General features: G+C 43.0%; 1 protein-coding gene across 3 annotated transcripts; it reads right to left on the bottom strand.

The window, feature by feature from the left end:
• Window positions 1–962: 962 nt before the first annotated feature.
• Window positions 963–21876, bottom strand: LOC124878822 (S-adenosylhomocysteine hydrolase-like protein 1). 3 transcript variants are annotated; one of them, XM_047382944.1, is made up of 17 exons: window positions 21527–21876; window positions 17995–18106; window positions 17542–17679; window positions 17303–17403; window positions 16548–16650; window positions 16360–16454; window positions 6163–6269; window positions 5963–6079; window positions 5826–5889; window positions 5648–5736; window positions 5455–5525; window positions 3940–4034; window positions 3760–3858; window positions 2282–2350; window positions 2130–2208; window positions 1908–2028; window positions 963–1834 (listed from the first exon to the last, which is right to left on the bottom strand). In XM_047382944.1, the coding sequence occupies exons 1-17, from the start codon at window positions 21821–21823 to the stop codon at window positions 1828–1830; spliced, it is 1764 nt and encodes a 587-aa protein (XP_047238900.1). In that variant the 5' UTR covers window positions 21824–21876; the 3' UTR covers window positions 963–1827. The 3 variants fall into 3 exon arrangements, with proteins under 3 accessions (XP_047238900.1, XP_047238917.1, XP_047238910.1); XM_047382961.1 differs by lacking the exon at window positions 21527–21876 and adding an exon at window positions 20041–20148; XM_047382954.1 differs by lacking the exon at window positions 963–1834 and having other exon boundaries at window positions 1904–2028.
• Between the last annotated feature and the right edge of the window lie 1194 nt (window positions 21877–23070).

Here is a 23070-nt window from a genome sequence, read left to right as displayed (position 1 = left end):
GGTATTTTTAGGACTTCACGAGCAGAGGCAGACCATCAAGGAAGACAGATAACTGTCATATGACCAGCTGGATTTTCGTGGACATAGTTAATTACGTGGCGTCATGCAGGAACCCAAACTGATGTTGAGAGCTGATTCTGAACCCAAGGGGACCAAATCTGGGTCATGGGGTTACAAATCTGCCTTTCATTTTTTATTGTGCATTTCTAAACACACCTAAATGTAGGAAGTTCACAAAATGTTTAGGACTGTTTGATTTAAATTACTGATTCAAACTACGCATATTATGTTTAATGTGCCAAGCAGTATTTCTAATACTAGATAAATAAAAATAGAGATAGATCAGGTGCAACTGGAGCAAATAAAAGTGACACTGCCTAATTTTGAGTTGTGTTAAAAATACAACACTATCTGCATAAATAGATAATATGTCAGGCAGTGGTTTCATAAATCAGCCCCAGATATTATTGTGTTTTTTGTGGTTAAATATGACAGGAAAAAAATCTGATTGCCACCATACAACCACAAACTTTAAAGAAGTATAATGCTAACACAAAGTGTGGGTTAATTGTGAGGTGTCAAATAAGAGGTCAAATAAAAACATGAAAAGTGCAGTGTGCATTTGTAAACAACCTCCTGAGTCAATAACGCTGCAATTAAAACTGCATGTCCTTTTGGAGCAGTGTCGATTTCTTCCACGATTGGGCTCATATAGCTACATCCATCTTCCCATCAATTTCAACCAGCTTCCCTGTCCGGGGTGCTAAAAGCATCCCTGCAGCATGATGCTGCTACCACCATGCGGGAAGTTTCCCCATGCAGATTGTGCCTCCAGGGTGTTGTGCAGTGTTAGTTTTCCGCTGCACTCAGCTTTTTGCAGATGATTGTAAAACGATGTCTGGTTGAGTGTATTTTATTTTGAACAAGTGAAAAAGATAAAAACAACACATGACCCAGAAACAGAAATACGTCATTAATTTATTTAGGATGCAACACTTTTACGGTGCCCTCCACACCTTTAGGCTACATTGTTTTTACACATCTCCACCAGGTTCAGCCAGGCCTTGGATATGAAGAGTCATTCAAATTCGAGTAAGACTTGTTATTCATTCCAACATCTTAAACATTGCAGTGTTCTTACCCTTTTTTATGATCATGCTGCATCTCTGCTTATCAGCAAGATAAAAGAGGCAAACTGACCAGATCTCTCCATGCGACTCACCAGTGTTCCCTTCACTTCAGAAAAGATTGCATTGGCTGACATTAATTTTATGAACATGCACTATCATTACCAGGCTAAACTTAACCACAGCTTTAAGTATGAATCTAATTGTTACTAAATTACATTAATGGGTTTTTTTTATTCTCAAATTTAAGGCATGTCCCCAGAGTATGACAATGTGAAGGGGTCTATATTTGCTGAACATGAGTAATAAAAGCAAATTAATGCAAAACATACTGATGTCAGATATGCACACTTTCAAACATTATTAGTGAGAAATTAAACCAGTAGAGCCCATCTTTGCATTTCCACAAAACAGCACCTTGTCGCCCCCTAGCGAGCAAAGGTTGATGAAGACAGACCAGTTTTTCTGAGAAAGTTTCAATGAATTTCTGTTTGCTTTAACAATTAATTCAGAGTCAAATGAATAATACATTCTGGATACAGGGTTGTAATGTAAAACCAAAAAATTAAAATTAAAATAAAAAAATAGGACAGAGGCTGCCAGCCCACAATAACAGTAGAGAGGATCCAAATGCAGGGGGCGCCAGTGCTTCGTGGTGGGAGATGCTGGGTTGTTTTCATGCCAAATAATCTCTGAGATTTTAATATCTATTGGAAAAACAAATCTAAGTTAAACATTATCTTATCTTATTAATTTTTTTGTGTGTGTGGGAAAAATTACCTGTAATAATTGGGTTTGAATGGCCCGTGTTTGCTGATGCCCAGGTACTGGGCCTGCTCATCAGTCAGGTCTGTTAGATGAGCATCAAATATTGGCAGGTGGAGGCCGGCCACATATTCATCTGGAAATACAAACAAACATGTTTTCATTTAGATCTCAGATTATATTTCTCACTTGTTGAGCAGACCTGATGTGTGTTCAGCATTTAGAATAAGAACTTGCCCATCTTCTTTGGCAGCAGGTAAACACCCTGTTTGTATCGTCCTGCTGGTGCGTTGTATAGCTCTATTAGAGCCAAAGCCTGAAACAAATCAGTGGTAAATTAAAGACGAGAGACAGAATTTAATAGGTCAGATAAAACACAGGTTTTATACCTGAGTTACAGCTGTGACAGAGAGGACAAATGACGGCACAGTGGAGCAGCTCAGGTTGAGCAGCCGACCCTGAGAAAAAAAAAAAAAATCTGGAGTGAATAAAAGTTGGAAAACAATCACACAAAAGTCAGAAATCTTAACTAAAATTAGATAACAATAATAATAATGATAAGAACAGTGCTGTTCAGAAGTCTTGAGCTTTCCAAGTCTTGTTTTGTGTGCACTGTGTTCCAAATGGATTTTGCAGAAGAGTCAGGCCCAAAGGAAGCTATCTACAGCTGATACAAATCATGCATTTGAGACCTCAGAAAATAATGCAGAAAAGACTAATATTGGTTTATAACACGAACTCCACGTGACCCTGACGTATATTGCGATGAATGACTGGAAAAGCACCTCAGGCCCTCTGCTAGGTAAGGTAGAGGATCTTTATACTGTGGGCCAATGTCTCTTCCAAAGACCCTCGATGGACAAAGGAACACTGACAGACAAAGACAAAACATGAAGACTGGAATTGTCGACGAGCCACCAAATTCCTTAGAGAATATATTTTTGGAAAGTTGAAGCTGTGAAATAAAAGAACAGCATCCTTCTTGCAGCTCTGGATACTTTGGTACTCCTTTGTTGAATCAGGAATGGGGAACCTTGAATCTGTGCAGGACTAAATGAAGTCTTAACACTAACATGGTGTCCTGAAGTGAAACATATATCAGCTGAAGTCAGTCCTCTATTCCTACACCCTAGACCTGACAAGCAGTGACAGAGCCTTATGAAAAAGTTCTCTGTTTACTGAAGGGAAGAAACAAAGTTTTATGGATTGTGAAAGAGATTTGGTAATTACTTGTCATAACCTCTTAGCAGAACCTTACTTTAACGTCATGGTTTTCCCTAATGGGATGCACGATGGTGCAGTTGCTAGCTGTTTTGCATAGCACCAAGAGTGTGCATGTTCTCTCCGTGCATGCGTGGGTTCTCTCAGGGTACTCTGGATTCTTCCCATTGTTCAAAAACACGCATGTTAGGTTAATTGGCATAAGAGTGAGTGTATGCCTGCATGGCTGTTCCTCCTGTGTGTCTTTGTGTTGTTCTATGATGGACCAGTGGCCTGTCCAGGGTCCATCTTGCCCAATGACTGTTGTGAGCAGCCATTGGGCAAGTCATTGCCCCCCCCCGAATAAACTTCAGAAGTGTATCCTTGTCTGAACCTCTGGTGATGCCAGAGTCCAGCCACACGGGCAGCATCTCTGGTTCCCATCTTATTACTGCAGGGTACTCCCTCCTGAGCACATCATATCTGATCTGCCTGTTAGGGCCTTTAAAATGGTTAGCTGTCTCTGCATTTTCAAGAAGGCTTCTGTCAAACTCAGAAATATGAGAGATCCATCATCAGGCTATCTTCACACACCGCCAGACTTCATTCAATCCATGAAAATAATCATTATCATTGGGTGGTCATGTGGTAAAAAGAGCATAATCACCTCAGCCAGGAGGACAACCTGCTTGCCATCAGGCCAGATAATGTGGTCCACATGAGGCCTGACACGGTGCCACTTCAGCTCTGTAGTCCGCAGGCTCGCCTATAAAAAGGGAAATTTCTCATATAAACACACGAACACAAATCACAAACACAAACATGCATTTAGTGTCACAGTTTTTACCAAATCTATCTCAGTGTTTGAGTGTCCCATGTTGCAGACAACGCAGCCACTTCTCATTCTGTCGAAGTGTTCCCGAGTTATCACGTTCTTGTTGCCTTCAAAGAAACAGCAGGACCCAGTGCATTGTAAAGGTACTTATCTTTCCTTAACTTTTTCACATTTTGCCACAAACGTCAATGCAGTTTATTAGGATTTTGCATCATCATAAAGCAGTAAATAATTGTGAAGTGGAGAAAAAGTGGAATGGTTTAGTCTTTTTTTTTTTTTACAAACAAATCGACTAAACCATTCCACATTAGGTCTGTCTGTCCATTCAGTGTGATGGTCTTGCTAGGAGGTAAACTTTCTCCCCAGTCTCAACTCTTTTGCAGACTCTAAAAGGTTTTCTTCCTGTATTTATGTGACTTCGTCGTCCCATCAACTCTGATAAGCCTTCCTGTCATTGCACAAGAAAAGCATCCACACAGCCTGATACTGCCACCACCATGCATCCCAAGTGGCAAGCAGTGCCTGTGTTCCTCCTGAAGCTCAGAACAAAAAGTTCTACTTGGGTTTTATCAGACCAGAGAATTTTATTTGTCCTGGTCTCTCTATGGTTCTTATGGCAAAATTGAAACCGGCTGCCATGTTTCATCTATACTAAAGGCCTGACTGGTAGAGTGCATTAGCAGTGGTTGACCTTATGAATGGTTCTGTCTTCCCAAGGGAACACTGGAAACCTTAATAACCATTGAAGTTTTTGGCCACATTTCTGATCAAGGCCCCTCTTCAGTAATAATTAGTGTGGTCCCAAGTTTTTTTCACTCCAAAACAATATAGACCACAGTGGTTTTTCAGACGTTCAGTGCTGCAACGACTTTTATGTATTCTTTGTCAGATTTGTGCTTTGTCTCAGAGGAGATGGATAGCAAGATTTCTACTGACTTCTTTAACTTCCCTTTACCAACGTACTTAAATAGAAAATGTTAGATACAACACAAAGTAGGTGTCTTTTATTAATGTGTTTGCTTTCATTTTAATTTCATAGTAGAAAAGACCACAAACATCCACTGGCGTATAAACAAGCAGACTTGAACGAACCCATTCATTAAACTTGGCTAAATACAGAGGAAGAAAGAGAAGCTATTTTTTTTCTTCTTGTTGCTGGGCAGATTACAAAAAATAGGAAACATTTTAAACAGAAATAAGGAAACTATGTCTTTGTTTTAATAATACAGCCATAGCAGACACCTTTATGTTAAGGATCTAAAATGGTTTATAGTTTCCCTTTCTGTGAAAAGGATTTGCTTGTTGTTGGGAATAAAAATTCACAACAGTTTTACATTTTTGTGACCTACAAATGCTTTTAAGTTGATGGTTTTGGCCCTCATAACATCTGGACACCACAGCTATCCATTGTCTATAGTTGAAAATATTCAAGGGTGTGAATACTTTTGCAAGGCACTGTAACATCATCTTTATTTTCTTAATGAAAATTTTCCATAAAAAATATTAAAATAATAGGGACAGCACTACCTGTGCAGGTGATGACCATGTCTGTATGTCTGATAACTTCACTCAGTGTAATCACTCTAAGACCATCCATGCTGAGAGGAGGAGGAAGAGAGAATTAGGGTAAAACAGGCATTCATTATGTTTTGTTGCTCTGCTGCTTCGAGGGGAGGGAACATTTCCCGTCCTGGCTGATAAAAGCTTCCTCTTTTCATACCAGGCCTGAAGGGCACAAATAGGATCCACTTCTGTCACATAAATGACGGCGCCCAGTCCTTTCAGAGCGGCGCAGCAGCCTTTGCCGACCTGTGAGGGGAGAGAGAGACACAAAGGCCAGTTGAGCTCCTGAAATATTTGGAGTTATATTTAAGGATGCACGTTTTTATCACACTGACCTCGCCGTATCCGCACACCACCACCTGCTTTCCTCCTAACATGACATCAGTCGTTCGCTTCAACCTGGAAGAGTTCAGCTCGGGTCATTGCAGTGCGAGTCATCCCATCTGTTTGTGGTCACAACATGATTTCTTACCCGTCCAGTATGGACTCCTTGCAGCAGTAAAGGTTGTCAAACTTCTGCTTGGTCACAGAGTCGTTCACGTTCATGGCAGGAACGCACAGTTTGCTGGCCTTTGACAGCTGGTACAACCTAAAACACACACAGACACATCTGTGTCTGAACTGGAGCACGATTCCAGATAGCATGATTCAAGGTTTTGTGGAAAAACTAACCGATAGATGCCTGTCACACTTTCCTCCACAATGCCTTTGAGCTTTCCGAACAGGTTTGGATACTTCTTGTAAATCCAGTGGGTCAAATCACCGCCATCATCCAGAATCTGGAAGGAAAAACTTTAAAAACCTTTAGCCTGGAGAAATATTAATGAAGAATGCCATAAAATAATACAGAAAAATCTGGTTGTTTGGAACTTAAAGAAGCAAGGGAAGAGTTAAATCCTTTTTATGTCCTACGAAGTGATTTGAAAATTATTCTGAATTGTTGTGTGTTGAGTAAGTTACAGTCCACCTCCCGAATAACCCCTAAATGCACTTGGCCAGTATTTCCTGTGAAAACAGGATGTTCTACTTGAATATGAACTCTATCCTGCATGAGAGAAAAACACTCTTTGAACACTGGCCATGTGATCAAAAACTGTCTAACATACTCAAAAAATTTTTGAGGGAAAAAGATCTGTTTGTTTTTGCTGTCATTTTGGCAGAAAAACACAACCAGAAAATGAAGACTTGGACAGATGCTTTACAAGATAAAATATCATGTAAGACTTTTTTTTATCATTATCATATTCAAAATCCAACTGTACATCCATTGTCTTCTGTATTTTCACCATCTTCAACGGTGGGGGAAACCGAGACAGAACTTGAGCCCATCAGGGACAATAGTCCTCCCGGTCAGAGGGTGGCACCAAATACAAAACAAAAGACAGGTCAGATCATGATCAGAAAAAAAGAAAAAAATGGTGCTTCTTTTTAAGATGACCCATTTTAATTCCTTTTAAACATTTGGCATAGGTCTATGGGCTATACAAAACATGTTAATTGCCTTTTTTGCACAAAATCATTCTCAGATAATGAGATCTCACCTCCCCAGTTCCCCCTTTTTGTATGGAAGCAAATCGCTACCATATTTCAAATGAAAAAGCATTTCCGAAAATGCTTTTTCATTTTAAGAATGTGGCTGCATTGTTTGATTCATAAATAAAATTAGTAATTAATCATCCTATTTGCATTTGCATTTTCTTCTTCATGACTGCACATTTTATGCCATAATCAAAAAGAAACCAAAGCAGAAATTGCTTTTTCATTTTCGTGGTCTGCCCGCAAAGTACTACCCAGAACTCGAAAATGAAAAAGCAATCCGAGCTGCGGGCGCAGCAGAATGACGTCAGCAGCCGCTCTTCCTCAGCTCCCTGCTGACCGAGCTACCCATCTTGTTCGGTAGGAGGCGCTGTGCACGTCTGCATTGCATTACATTGCAAACGTGCCGAGAAATTGATTGAATTGCAGCAGGACCGAGCTCAATTTGTGGCAGTGGCAGGCAGAATTGGTAGTTCCGGTGGCAGCCTCATGGCCTGGGACATCCAGCGTGTTTTTAAGCATTTATTTATAATTTTCTGTGAGTGACAATTCAGAATAGCCGCTCATGCTCTATAATAAACCGGCTGTTTGTGCAATAAATCGTCTTCATCCTTTCAACACGTCACACATACACATAGTGCTATTTATTTTCCATGTCAAGTAAATACAATCACCTTATGTTATGGGTCTAAAGCTGTTTATTAAATAATAATCAGTAATGAAATCATTATGTAAAGGTAACAGGCTATAACAACAATGACAACCCATTTGCCGATAATCAGCATCAGCTTCCACAAAAACAGCGGCAACTGCATTGGCAAGCTTTTACGGCCGGTCTGGCACCTTCTGGCATCCTCGTGGAATCCCGTGCCACCCTGCGGCAGACTGTGGCAGTTCCGGTGGCAGCTTCGGTGGCAGGCTGTGGCGGAACTGCCACAGCCTGCCACCGGAACTACCAGTTCTGCCTGCCACTGCCACAAATTGAGCTCGGTCCTGCTGCAATTCAATCAATTTCTCGGCACGTTTGCAATGTAATGCAATGCAGACGTGCACAGCGCCTCCCACCGAACAAGATGGGTAGCTCGGTCAGCAGGGAGCTGAGGAAGGGCGGCTGCTGACTTCACTCTGCTGCGCCCGCCGCTTGGAATGCTTTTTCGTTTTCGAGTTCTGGGCAGTACTTGGCGGGCAGAAAACGAAAAAGCAATGTCTGCTTTGTTTTCTTCTTGATTATGGCATAAAATATGCAGTCGTGAAGAAGAAAATGCAAATGCAAATAGGATGATTGATTACTAATTTTATTTATGGGTCAAATAATGCAGCCACATTCTTAAAATGAAAAAGCATTTCTGGAAATGCTTTTTCATTTTCAAATTTTACATTTCAAATTGAATTTTGGTATCTATTTGCTGGGGTACATTTTGAAAAATAAATCTCAAATGTCTTTTTCATTTTAATTAAGTGAAAGAATGAGCAGTCTTGAAGAAGAAAATTAAAATGCAAATAGGATTATTGATAACTAATTTCATTTATGAGTCAAACAATGCAGCCACATTCTTAAAATGAAAAAGCATTTCTGAAAATGCTTTTTCATTTGAAATATGGTAACGATTTGCTTCCATATTTTTGAGCTCCTCTCAGAATGAGCTGTTTTAGGGCTCTGTCGCTTTTATGCAAATTAGCTGTATCTGGCCACGCCCCTAACCATCACTTCGTACGTGAAAATGAACCGAAACTTAAAAGACACAATAACAACTTACATTTCACTCATCTGCAGATTTGCCACGAACATTAGCTGCATTTCCATTACAAATGTACGAAAAACTTTGTCGATATTCTGCCAATGTCAAAAAAACGCGGTGTTTCCATGAGATAAGAAATACAATTAAAATCACACGGGAATAAGTTCGTTCACGCGATAACTCTTAAAAAAACACGGCGGCGACAGATGGCCGCTTCGTGATCTTGGTAAATACTCGCATTTCTTCTAAAATGCTGGTAATGCCCCTGTAGCAAACTAAATTTAAAAAAATACTCTCCTAGTGAATCCAAACATGCCACACAATTTGATGGTCAATGGAAACGCAGCTAGTAGGGACTGAAGTCTTTCTGGAAATCCTGACTTGCACTGATGTGAGTTCTCAAAGCAGTCCGTGGTGAAGTGATTCGTGCAAACTACTATTGTCTTCGGTAATGTGACGGGAACATTGCCCCCAAAAATAAAATGAAGCCACGAATCTCTGTTGTCTGACAGTGGGAGAATGTACATGAACACATGGGGGTCTTTGCAACCAACAACAGAACATCTGCCTTTGAGAGTAGCCATTGTAAATCGCGTTTAAGGTAAAACCAGCCGTCAAGACGTGATCCTCTACTGAAAATCAAGTGGGTGGAGCTCCGCTTTAGTTGCTAGTCAGGGGCGGGACTCAGGAAACGTAGTTAGGTGTCAGTGTAATTGTGATGTCACACAGCTTTTGAAACCCGGTGTTTTATAGAAGAAAATTTTTTTTTAAATTTATAGCCAAAAAAATGGCTAAATGTTTTTCGGGGTTTCTTTTGCATTTGGACTGTTTGTAGAAGAATTAGAGACCCAAATGGAAGTATAAAAACGATCAAAAAGTGAATTTTGCATAATAGGTCACCTTTAAAGAAAAGCTACGAGATTTTCCTAATGAGGGCAATTTATCTCTCAGGAACAAGGATACAAAAACTAATTTGATATTATATGCTGTTAAAAATTAAAAACGTGCCTTATCTTTTGAAGCCTTTGTTATGATTTGGGGTTTTTTGGTTTCAGGTTTTTTCCTTATGTTTTTCACTGCTCAAGTTTTGAATCATGCTTTTGTTTATTATTTTTCTGGTCATGTTTTAGTCTTGTTCATGTTTTGTTTGTATATTAGAGTCTCTGTTTTTGCCGCAGCCACATTTTGTTCTGTCTGTCAATTAAGTTTATTCGGTTCACCTGCACCATGTTAATCACTTTTGTTTTCCACCTGTACCATGCTCCATTTATACACACCTGTTCAGTTAGTCGTGGCGGAAACATTTCTCATGTCTTGTTCGCAAACCAAGTCTTGTCTTTTTGATCATGCCATGCCTGTCTTGCCTGCCCGTTTGTTTTGTTCCTGCCTCCTGTAGTGAGTGAGTTTTTTGTTATTAAACCTTTTTTCACTTACCATCACTCTGCCTGCTCATCTGCATTGTGGGGTCCAATATCAAGTAAACCATGACAGAATGTTTCCGCCAACAACGGACCTCGCAGATGAGCATCAGGCTAGCTCCATGGACCTCTTTACTTTCCTGTCTCGGGAGGCGGAGAAGTCACTACGCCGTTCTGCAGGGCTGTCAGTGCCGCAGTCGGCTTATGATGGATCCAGGTTGGCGATTCCATGTCCAGGGACAGGTCCCCTTCGTCGCCGTTCTCCGCCTGCTCCCCTGGCTGCGCACTCTGGTCCGGCAGTGAAGCCCTCGCCCTCCTCCCGCCGCAAGAAACGCCGGCGTGGAGCACCTTCCTGTGGTTCGGCTGGTGAAGAGGTGGTTTCCCAGCCAGCCTACGAGAGGGCTGCGGCAAGTAAGCCCGCATCTTCGTCTGCCATAGCACTGTCTCCCAGGCTCGCTGCACCTCCGCCCATGATGTCTGCGCTCGCTCCAGCCCGGTGTTCTGCGGCAACACCTGCCGAGCTGGAGCAGCGCTTTAGGTTTACTGCAAGCCAAACAAAGAGCCTCAGAACGACTGGTCTCTGGTATTCCTCTCCTGAGCTGATGGAGAGGATAAGGCACATAGAGATGGATTATGAAACGGCAGTAAGGCTGTTTTACTGCCGTCCTCCTTCACCCACACCAAGCCACATGAGTGCTGCTGCAGAGCAGCCTGACTCCAGGCCAGACGCACCACAGCCTGACATGACGCCTGACCCTAAGTCAGCTCCTGCTCACGTCACTGAGGATCCCGGCGACGCCTCAGCTCCTGCTCACGCCACTGAGGGTCCAGGCGACGCCTCAGCTCCTGCTCACGTCACTGAGGGTCCAGGCGACGCCTCAGCTCCTGCTCACGCCACTGAGGATCCCGGCGACGCCTCAGCTCCTGCTCACGTCACTGAGGGTCCCGGCGACGCCTCAGCTCCTGCTCACGCCACTGAGGATCCCGGCGACGCCTCAGCTCCTGCTCACGCCACTGAGGGTCCAGGCGACGCCTCAGCTCCTGCTCACGGCACTGAGGGTCCAGGCGACGCCTCAGCTCCTGCTCACGGCACTGAGGGTCCAGGCGACGCCTCAGCTCCTGCTCACGGCACTGAGGGTCCAGGCGACGCCTCAGCTCCTGCTCACGTCACTGAGGGTCCAGGCGACGCCTCAGCTCCTGCTCACGTCACTGAGGGTCCAGGCGACGCCTCAGCTCCTGCTCACGTCACTGAGGGTCCAGGCGACGCCTCAGCTCCTGCTCACGTCACTGAGGGTCCAGGCGACGCCTCAGCTCCTGCTCACGTCACTGAGGGTCCAGGCGACGCCTCAGCTCCTGCTCACGTCACTGAGGGTCCAGGCGACGCCTCAGCTCCTGCTCACGTCACTGAGGGTCCAGGCGACGCCTCAGCTCCTGCTCACGTCACTGAGGGTCCAGGCGACGCCTCAGCTCCTGCTCACGTCACTGAGGGTCCAGGCGACGCCTCAGCTCCTGCTCACGTCACTGAGGGTCCAGGCGACGCCTCAGCTCCTGCTCACGTCACTGAGGGTCCAGGCGACGCCTCAGCTCCTGCTCACGTCACTGAGGGTCCAGGCGACGCCTCAGCTCCTGCTCACGTCACTGAGGGTCCAGGCGACGCCTCAGCTCCTGCTCACGTCACTGAGGGTCCAGGCGACGCCTCAGCTCCTGCTCACGTCACTGAGGGTCCAGGCGACGCCTCAGCTCCTGCTCACGTCACTGAGGGTCCAGGCGACGCCTCAGCTCCTGCTCACGTCACTGAGGGTCCGGTCGACGCCTGCCTGCTCCCCTGGCTGCGCACTCTGGTCCGGCAGGCTCAGCTCCTGCTCACGCCACTGAGGATCCCGGCGACGCCTGCCTGCTCCCCTGGCTGCGCACTCTGGTCCGGCAGGCTCAGCTCCTGCTCACGCCACTGAGGATCCCGGCGACGCCTGCCTGCTCCCCTGGCTGCGCACTCTGGTCCGGCAGGCTCAGCTCCTGCTCACGCCACTGAGGATCCCGGCGATGCCTCAGCTCCTGCTCACGCCACTGAGGATCCCGGCGACGCCTCAGCTCCTGTTCCTAGTCTGCAGGGGTTCAGTGAGGAACTGGTCCTTGTTCTGGCTTCTGAACCCTGCGACGAGGGGTTCGAGGAGGAAGCACAGCTGAACCCTGTTCTTGAGGGGTTTAAGGAACGTTTTGTCCTCGTTCTGGCCTTTGAACCCAGAGCTGAGGGTTCGCCAGGCTCTGCTTCAGCCTCTGAGGGTTCGCCAGGCTCTGCTTCAGCCTCTGAGGGTTCGCCAGGCTCTGCTTCAGCCTCTGAGGGTTCGCCAGGCTCTGCTTCAGCCTCTGAGGGTTCGCCAGGCTCTGCTTCAGCCTCTGAGGGTTCGCCAGGCTCTGCTTCAGCCTCTGAGGGTTCGCCAGGCTCTGCTTCAGCCTCTGAGGGTTCGCCAGGCTCTGCTTCAGCCTCTGAGGGTTCGCCAGGCTCTGCTTCAGCCTCTGAGGGTTCGCCAGGCTCTGCTTCAGCCTCTGAGGGTTCGCCAGGCTCTGCTTCAGCCTCTGAGGGTTCGCCAGGCTCTGCTTCAGCCTCTGAGGGTTCGCCAGGCTCTGCTTCAGCCTCTGAGGGTTCGCCAGGCTCTGCTTCAGCCTCTGAGGGTTCGCCAGGCTCTGCTTCAGCCTCTGAGGGTTCGCCAGGCTCTGCTTCAGCCTCTGAGGGTTCGCCAGGCTCTGCTTCAGCCTCTGAGGGTTCGCCAGGCTCTGCTTCAGCCTCTGAGGGTTCGCCAGGCTCTGCTTCAGCCTCTGAGGGTTCGCCAGGCTCTGCTTCAGCCTCTGAGGGTTCGCCAGGCTCTGCTTCAGCCTCTGAGGGTCCGCCAGGCTCTGCTTCAGCCTCTGAGGGTCCGCCAGGCTCTGCTTCAGCCTCTGAGGGTCCGCCAGGCTCTGCTTCAGCCTCTGAGGGTCCGCCAGGCTCTGCTTCAGCCTCTGAGGGTTCGCCAGGCTCTGCTTCAGCCTCTGAGGGTTCGCCAGGCTCTGCTTCAGCCTCTGAGGGTTCGCCAGGCTCTGCTTCAGCCTCTGAGGGTTCGCCAGGCTCTGCTTCAGCCTCTGAGGGTTCGCCAGGCTCTGCTTCAGCCTCTGAGGGTTCGCCAGGCTCTGCTTCAGCCTCTGTTATGATTTGGGGTTTTTTGGTTTCAGGTTTTTTCCTTATGTTTTTCACTATTCAAGTTTTTGAATCATGCTTTTGTTATTTTTCTGGTCATTTTTTAGTCTTGTTTTTGTTATTTTTCTGGTCATTTTTTAGTCTTGTTTTTGTTATTTTTCTGGTCATTTTTTAGTCTTGTTTTTGTTATTTGTCTGGTCATTTTTTAGTCTTGTTTTTGTTATTTGTCTGGTCATTTTTTAGTCTTGTTTTTGTTATTTGTCTGGTCATTTTTTAGTCTTGTTTTTGTTATTTGTCTGGTCATTTTTTAGTCTTGTTTTTGTTATTTTTCTGGTCATTTTTTAGTCTTGTTTTTGTTATTTTTCTGGTCATTTTTTTAGTCTTGTTCATGTTTTGTTTGTATATTAGAGTCTCTGTTTTTGCCGCAGCCACATTTTGTTCTGTCTGTCAATTAAGTTTATTCGGTTCACCTGCACCATGTTAATCACTTTTGTTTTCCACCTGTACCATGCTCCATTTATACACACTTGTTCAGTTAGTCGTGGCGGAAACATTTCTCATGCTCATGTCTTGTTCGCAAACCAAGTCTTGTCTTTTTGATCGTGCCATGCCTGTCTTGCCTGCCCGTTTGTTTTGTTCCTGCCTCCTGTAGTGAGTGAGTTTTTTGTTATTAAACCTTTTTTCACTTACCATCACTCTGCCTGCTCATCTGCATTCTGGGGTCCAATATCTCAAGTAAACCATAACAGAATTGAATTGATATTCTTTGCTGTCCTCCAAGCTGACAGCATAAAGGCTATTAGCTCAAAGGACCTCCTGGATGATTTGTTGATGCACTCTTGGAGTAATTATGGTAGACCAGCCAGTCCTGGAAGATTCACCACTATGCTTCACGGGAGTCCTATAGCCTTAGAAATGGGTTTGGTACCCTTTCCAGGCTAACAGAAGCCACTACTCAGTTTCCCATCTGTTCTTAAATTTATTTAGATCAGGATATGATGTGTTGGTGGTTGAGATCTTTAGGCCTACTTCATGTTGTGAGACGGGTTCTACTTGGCTATTTCTTGATTCTAATGGTCTGGCATTAATCTGGTTGGGGTGTAGCTAATGAAGCTGAATTCAGATTTATATTTGTTTTTTCTTTAGTTAAATGTTGCAATGAGAATTTCTACACAGTTCAGGTATTGTGAGGACGAGACTTTGCCAGGAAAAGCAGATTTGGGTTGTCTGCTTTTTGCATTTATTTGATGGGATATTCCTTTAAGGGCAAATGTGCATTGTTATAAATTACCACATATTTGCCAAACAGTCTTAGAAAATAATAATAAATCCCCATTAATTATTTTAAAAATACTACTAGTTGTACCATCGCTGCTTTATCTACAGGTCCTTCTCAAAATATTAGCATATTGTGATAAAGTTCATTATTTTCCATAATGTCATGATGAAAATTTAACATTCATATATTTTAGATTCATTGCACACTAACTGAAATATTTCAGGTCTTTTATTGTCTTAATACGGATGATTTTGGCATACAGCTCATGAAAACCCAAAATTCCTATCTCACAAAATTAGCATATCATTAAAAGGGTCTCTAAACGAGATATGAACCTAATCATCTGAATCAACGAGTTAACTCTAAACACCTGCAAAAGATTTCTGGGGCCTTTAAAACTCCCAGCCTGGTTCATCACTCAAAACCCCAATCATGGGTAAGACTGCCGACCTGACTGCTGTCCAGAAGGCCACTATTGACACCCTCAAGCAAGAGGGTAAGACACAGAAAGAAATTTCTGTACAAATAGGCTGTTCCCAGAGTGCTGTATCAAGGCACCTCAGTGGGAAGTCTGTGGGAAGGAAAAAGTGTGGCAGAAAACGCTGCACAACGAGAAGAGGTGACCGGACCCTGAGGAAGATTGTGGAGAAGGACCGATTCCAGACCTTGGGGGACCTGCGGAAGCAGTGGACTGAGTCTGGAGTAGAAACATCCAGAGCCACCGTGCACAGGCGTGTGCAGGAAATGGGCTACAGGTGCCGCATTCCCCAGACCTGGGCTACAGAGAAGCAGCACTGGACTGTTGCTCAGTGGTCCAAAGTACTTTTTTCGGATGAAAGCAAATTCTGCATGTCATTCGGAAATCAAGGTGCCAGAGTCTGGAGGAAGACTGGGGAGAAGGAAATGCCAAAATGCCAGAAGTCCAGTGTCAAGTACCCACAGTCAGTGATGGTCTGGGGTGCCGTGTCAGCTGCTGGTGTTGGTCCACTGTGTTTTATCAAGGGCAGGGTCAATGCAGCTAGCTATCAGGAGATTTTGGAGCACTTCATGCTTCCATCTGCTGAAAAGCTTTATGGAGAAGAAGATTTCATTTTTCAGCACGACCTGGCACCTGCTCACAGTGCCAAAACCACTGGTAAATGGTTTACTGACCATGGTATCACTGTGCTCAATTGGCCTGCCAACTCTCCTGACCTGAACCCCATAGAGAATCTGTGGGATATTGTGAAGAGAACGTTGAGAGACTCAAGACCCAACACTCTGGATGAGCTAAAGGCCGCTATCGAAGCATCCTGGGCCTCCATAAGACCTCAGCAGTGCCACAGGCTGATTGCCTCCATGCCACGCCGCATTGAAGCAGTCATTTCTGCAAAAGGATTCCCGACCAAGTATTGAGTGCATAACTGTACATGATTATTTGAAGGTTGATGTTTTTTGTATTAAAAACACTTTTCTTTTATTGGTCGGATGAAATATGCTAATTTTGTGAGATTGGAATTTTGGGTTTTCATGAGCTGTATGCCAAAATCATCCGTATTAAGACAATAAAAGACCTGAAATATTTCAGTTAGTGTGCAATGAATCTAAAATATATGAATGTTAAATTTTCATCATGACATTATGGAAAATAATTAACTTTATCACAATATGCTAATATTTTGAGAAGGACCTGTATTCATGCAGAGGGGCTCTATGACACAGAAGATGGAAGAACTGCAGACAGCATACCAAGTTTGGCTCCCAGGAGTCAATGGCAACACATTGGTCAATACACCACCAGAAGTCATCCTCTGATTCTCCTCTCCAGGCAAACACAGAGATTCCTGATGAACAATGAGCCACAAAGAGGGTGAGGTCACGAAAAGACCAAAATGAGAAGAAAACAACCAGATGGAGTTGCTGTAACTGGGGTTCACCTCCTTCAGCCAGAGCAGCAGCCACAGTGTTCTGAGTGGAGAAAATGTTGCAGGCGGCCCATCGACACTGAGCCCCTAACGCTGCCAGAGTCTCAATTAACACCTAAACCAGAGCAGAAACACAAAGTAATGACTAAATGTATCCTGGACTAATAATTGTTTCCTTGTCAAATCATGAAATAACCCATAAACCACAAAAGCTGAGTTCAAGTTTACAAGCCTCACTCAGGGCCTGATTACTGCCTGGGCTGTGCAATAAAAAACTAAATAGAACTTGTTCACGGCACGAAGTAGGGTAAACGATCACAATCAACAACTTAAAGAAACTCAAGATGAGAAATAAAATCATTAACATTCATCATTCTGTAAAGGGTAGGAAAGACAGTTATTGGACTTTTTCTCGGCATTGTACATGCAGGACGCATAGTCACCTCACTTGCATCAGTATTGACCAATTGCTTTTGAGCTTTAAATGACAAAAACATTACAAACTTGTAGCACCCAATCAGATGAATGTATTCTGTTTGCTGATGAATAATCTTTGCAGTACAGAAATGTTTATTTATGTTGCTAATCTTCCAAGAGTAATGTTTAAAGGGCTCAAAAACAACAATTTAATATATACAAAAATAGTAAAAACTTTATTAGGTTTGCTGTGGGCTTTTCTAAACGAATGTTAAAGCTTTACAAGATAAAGCAAAGGAATTAAACTGATAAATACGTCAGTACACTATTGCAGTTTGTGCTGAACTGACCGCTGTCTGTGCTGTAATATGTGTACATCCCACCACTTTGGCTCCAGCCAGAGGTTTCTCCTCACCCGCTCTTTTCCTTAGGATCATCAGAGCCGGCATTCCTAAAGATCACAGAGGAGGATCGGGGAAATTAGATATGTAATATTTTAACTGTGTTCACTTTTCCATTTGCATAATATTTCCTTAAATGATAAATGAGGGCTGCATAAATGATTTTCACACAAACTTGTTTGTGACACCTTGCTGAGCGATGTCTATTTCTTTTCGTCCAAAATCCGCCTGCTTGATGTTTTTGATGCAGAAGTCAGACAGGCCATTGGAAGTCTTCTGCAGCTTGTCTTGGGGAGATGATTCATCCTCAGAGCTTACGCTGCCCACTGCAAGACAGAAATAAGACAAAATACTCTGGAACGATCATTTTCAACACAGGCTAACAAAATTTGCAGATTATTTGCTATGATTTGGCTAAAATTGTTTTTGTAGATTCTTAATCTGACCTCATCTTGGTGAAAACTTTGAAGTCTATATACATTCTGGCAGTGACTGACATATGCGAGAAAGGTGATAAGGGGCAACTGAAGGGACAAATTTCTTAAACAACTCTTTCTTTTAAGGTTAATCTGATGGAAAAAGCATAAAAAGAAGCTAATCCTCAAAGCTTCAGCTTCCATGTGGAGGATGTGTGATCTGACCTGAACTGAAGCTGTCTGCAGACAACTGGGAGACAGAGTGAGACAGAGGCCGAGGTCCAGCTTTGGTGGGAAGCTTGTTGAATTCTTCTTGCTGGTCACTGAGCTGAATTTGCTGCAATAAAAGACAATAAAGGACACTAGCAGATGAAAGAATCTGGGATTAATAAAATAAAAACTTTGATAAGTAAATCAGCACAATGTGCTTTAACATTAGTTTTTTTGCCTGCTCACCATCCACTGTGCATGCTCGAAAGCTGAACTACAGCCACATGAATCCCACCTGGCCATAGTGTCTCTCTGCACTTTCTTTGACTCTGTCTGATCCTGAAGCTCAAACCAACCAAGGTCCAAACATTTCCAAATCCTTTTGCTTATTTGCCTTCAACCTAATATTCATCTTGCCCCATTGTGCAGACTTTTATGCACACTTCACCACAGACACACCCACCCTCAAAAACTAGAGTCAGGGTCACGTGTTTTGGAGGATTACTGTGGGGTTTAGCTGGAGGCTCTGCAGTCGGAAAGAATTAGTATTTTATACCAATGACAAGGAGAAATACGTCAGAAGTTACGTACAAGATGATAGTGTCCAACAGCCGCAACTTAAATATCAACTTGAAGATAAAATGAGTTAGTTAAGGATTCACCCTGAAGCACACTGAAGCAGAGAGAAAACCTAACACTGGAAATCAAAAGACCTGAAAAGCTACAATGCAAATTTATCATAGGAGATTTTTTATTGTTGCATTTTGTTCATAAGTTCTTTTGTTATGTGCAGTCTTTACACTCTTAACTCCATCCGCTTTGTGATTTTTTAAAAGCTTTTCCACCTTTTGTGTTCAAGGTGTCGTGCAGCTCTACATTATGTTGTTCTTTATGATTCTTAGCACCTCTCTGTGATTTCCTATCATCTGGCTCCTAGGTATTTTATTCCTAGTTTGCCTTTTGCCTGCACCACTCCATCGTCTTCCTAGAGCAGTAATCTCATTAAACGGGAGATCTCTGACCTCATCAGTGTTGTGCAGCTTGGTCAATTTGTTTCTGTTTAAGTTTTCAAGTCATTTTTATTGGGACAGTTTCAGAGAATCATCCAAATGCTACCAGGTATTTAAATTAGTATTCCCTGAGTATTTTTAAACAGTAAAGTAAAATAATAATGGAATTATGTATAATATTTTTGCAAAAGTTTGTATATATTTTCCTATGTCTGCAATTGAAGCAAAGTAAATGGTTAAAAATGGGAACCGTGGCAAATAAGACTGGATGAAAACTCATATTTATATAAAACAAACACACAAAAAAACACTGCTGGAGAACCAGGCCCAATAACTGTATTTGATCACAAAGATCTGCCTGGTGGAAATCTAATGGAAGTCAGATTTATTTATATAGCAAATTTCACAGATAAATATCATTGCTTCACACAGATGTGCAATAATGAGAAGCTGTTTCAAATCTATATTAAATATGTTAAATGCTTTCTTCACATCTTGTCCACAAAAATTAAAAAACACAATTTTGTATAATTTATGACCTGCATAAATGAACCAAACAGGACTTGTTTTGACTTCTGTGATTTCTTTTAAACCCTGAATCAAACCCTTTGCCGACTCACTTAACTCAAAGTTAAAGAAAGTTCACCAGACATGCTGCTCGAAGACACATGTTCTCCTGCATATTTCCTTCATTATTATCCTCTGACAACAGTGGGCCCTTTCCTGAGTTACCACTTAATCTTTAGCACAGAAAGACATTAAGCTGTAACTTGGAGCAGCCTGAAAGTTAACTTAATGATCCAGAAAGAAAGAAAGGCTTGAATCTAGGCCAAGTACTGGGAAAAAAGCAACTTGGGATTGTTTTACTCACAATAGCTGTGCATTGAGTGCACAATTGATTTTCCATGAATTTCTGTTTCCTTTTACATTGTTTCCAGCTCAGAGAATGTGACTCACAGGTGTATTTATTTAAAAACCACACATTTAAACAGGTTTTGAAATCTTTACTAAATGAAGCCTTGACTTCCATGAAAAGAACAAGCTGTGGTACCTTGATGCAGACAGACTGCACTGTCTCCTGCTGCTTCGCTTTAGAAACGTTCACTAGGTTGTACGCTTTCTTCATGCTGGCTGAGTGCTCCCACTGTGACACTGAACAGCTCTGCAGAGTTGCAAACTGACACTGCTAAACTGTTCACAGAGCCAAAACCTTCTGTCACGCCCACGCCCAACAGGTGACATAGGACAAAGGGAATAAATAGTGAGCTCTTTGTGGGCCCACACCAAAGGACACTCAGGAAAATGAAAACACCTTAAGAATGAAGGGTAGAGGTGATGTGAGGCCACGGATGGATGAGATTATGTTCAGTGGAGAGCACTCTGCTCTCAGGCGACAAAGAGACGACAGAGAGATGGACAAGGAGAGGCTGTGATAGTGAGGCAGAGATTGGAGGATAAAGGACAAAAAACACAAACCATTGTTGCATTTAGGGACACACAGAAGACCTGCTTGCTTATTTATAACAATGAGACCTTAGAGGTTAAAATGTGTTTCCTACCACATGTTTGAAGTGGCTGTGGAGTGGAAATTAAAGTCTCATGAAAGACTGTAAAAGGATATCACTAAATTATTCACATAAATCTTTACTTTGTCAAATGCCAGAAGAATGAGTTTTTTTTGGCCACTCTAAAACATTGACTTTGCTGTGCTTAAGCCACTTTAGCGCAACAAATTAATATTGGTCATATGCTCAGCATCTTTGTCCATTTTGAAGACCCATTTGTACTCAAGCTTTTACTTTTTGGCTGATGTCCTGAGATGTTGCTTCATTATTCCCATCTTCTGTATTGTGTAGTGCACCAGCCCCTCTTACAGCAAAACTCTTACACAACATGATGCTGCCAAACCCAGTACATAACGGTTGGGATGGCGCTCTCCTTATCCCAAAGTTTCCACATTATTTCTCATCATGATTTTAGGCAAACGCTTCAATTAGGACACGTCTCCAAAAATTAAAGACTTTTTGTCGTTTAATTAAGTTGCAAACTGTTATTGCTCTTTTTTATGTTGCTTTTTGAGATCCGTGACTTTCTTCCTGATATCTCTCTTGATTTCTTTAGATTTTTTGCATGACATCACAAAAAGAAAGCAGAATATTTAAGGTGTTGCCATAAAATACATCCACAGGTTTGCCTCCATTTAACTTAAAATTTGTAAATTGATTTGCCAGAGGCTGACATGACCAAGAACATCATCATCTGGGTTTTCTCAATTTTTATTATGTATCTGTAAACATACTTTTTTATAATTGATTTGTAATCTTTAAAACCCATGAATAGTCTCAAACGTGAGTCTTGTCCTTTAGAGAGTCTGTGGAGCATGTGGTGAAACATTTCTAGAGGCCTGCAGCATTTGTCCAAATCATTAACTGCTTAAGTAGATGCAGATCCACGCTTCCTATGGAATGTGATCACAGAAGCATGTATGTTCTTCCTGCCGTAATATATGCAGGCCTTTAAAAAAAGTCTTTGCTCACCATGTAGGTCTTTAAAGCCTCAGCTTCCGTCTCTTTCAGACCCATTTCAGATGGTGCTGCCTTGTTTCTGTGGTGAGTCTGTGGTGTCCATCTGCTCTCTGCTGCCTTCAGCATCCTCAGCAGTGTTGGGCTGCATTTTACTGCTCTGTCTTTGGCACCTTCTCCTGTGTCACCGACAGCAGTGTCCTCTGCCTCTTCATTCTGCTCAGTTCTCTGCTTTGTGCACGGTTCTGGAAACTCGTCTGTTAACACCAGGTCCTCCCAGAAACCCCTTGTCTGGTTCTTTTCCTTTGCCATTACGCCTCTGCTTGGCTGTAATGAAGTGACTTAGATCCCAGCTCAGGTTTGCTTGTCCTCCGTCCTTTACTCACCTGCATATTTCCTCCTGCAAGGCATGTGTTAACCCCAAACAGCAGTACTCTTTGGTCACTTTGACTAAATGTTAAGCAGATAATTGGTTTTAGATGAAGTGTGTACAGGGTAAATATAGCTCTGAGTACGTTTTTCATTGTCACACAGAAAAGTATAACTTTGATAAGTATATTCATTTCCTACTCATGTCAAAACTACGCTGTTTGACGTAACGACCTGCCCACTATTAAGACTTCTGTTCACTATTGAACTGACAAATCTTTGATTGTTCTCTCTGGACTTGTAGACCTACTCCTTGTTTCCATGTTGACATTGATAACACTAGCAACAAACACTATAAGACACATAGTGGAAAGACGGGAACATCATAAACAAACAGGTAAGATGACTATTGTTTATAATAAACCCCAAAGGCATCAATAGTGGCTCTAGTGGCATGGCTTCATGTTGATCGACTCTTATACAAACTGTGTGTTTGGCCTGTGTGCTAGCTAAACATCCACTGATCAGTCATGACATCCTTGGACATTTTTATTATGGCTACATAGGTTTGGACGGGTATTTTCCTTAATTTGCCCAAAAGTGTGCTTTTTATCTAATGAAATGCCTTGCAAAGTATCCAAACCTCTTGAACATCACATTTAGTCACAATCCAACCTCAAACTTCAATGTATTTGTTTGGAATTATATGTGATATACCAACAATAAATGGTGCAAGACTGTGAAGTAGGATGGAAAAGGACACATGGGCCATACCATTGTAGCTCTGGTTGTGTGCTTCGGGTTGTTGTTTAGCTTGTGAACTTGTGGCCCAGTTTCATGTCTTTAGCAGCCACATTTCAACCACCATGTCAATGGTGTTCATGTAAAAATTTCTGTTGTGGTTCCATTGTCTGGACCTCCCTCTTCCAGATGTTTGCTGTGTCCCCTGTGTGGCTTGTGGCAATCTTCTAATGGTTTTCTTTCATAAATTACTCTTTCTTGAGACATAAAGCCCACATTTATTTAGAATTTCTAATTATCAGCATTTCTAATATTTGTGTCAGCAGATATTGCACTTGAGCTCTGGATCAGTGTTAAACGAAATTTTTGCTTTGAACTGATCATCCCTAATTTTAAAATCGGTAGCCACCTCCAAAAGCCGAAATAGTGAGGGATAAAGGAAATAGAGC

The sequence above is a fragment of the Girardinichthys multiradiatus genome, chromosome 2, assembly GCF_021462225.1.
Source record: "Girardinichthys multiradiatus isolate DD_20200921_A chromosome 2, DD_fGirMul_XY1, whole genome shotgun sequence".
NCBI lineage: Eukaryota > Metazoa > Chordata > Actinopteri > Cyprinodontiformes > Goodeidae > Girardinichthys > Girardinichthys multiradiatus.
Note: the sequence above shows the minus strand (reverse complement) of the source record. Positions and strands in the feature narration are given on the sequence as shown.

Bases quoted from the DNA above. Each gene is read 5' to 3' on its own strand.
- LOC124878822 (XM_047382944.1), bottom strand. From the start codon at position 21,823: ATGGCAAAGGAAAAGAACCAGACAAGGGGTTTCTGGGAGGACCTGGTG. The intron at 16,651-17,302 runs GTCAGTTCAGCA...GCTCTGGTTTAG, and splicing joins ATATTACAGCACAGACAGCG to GTGTTAATTGAGACTCTGGC. The intron at 16,455-16,547 runs GTGAACCCCAGT...ATTGTTCATCAG, and splicing joins TGCTGCTCTGGCTGAAGGAG to GAATCTCTGTGTTTGCCTGG.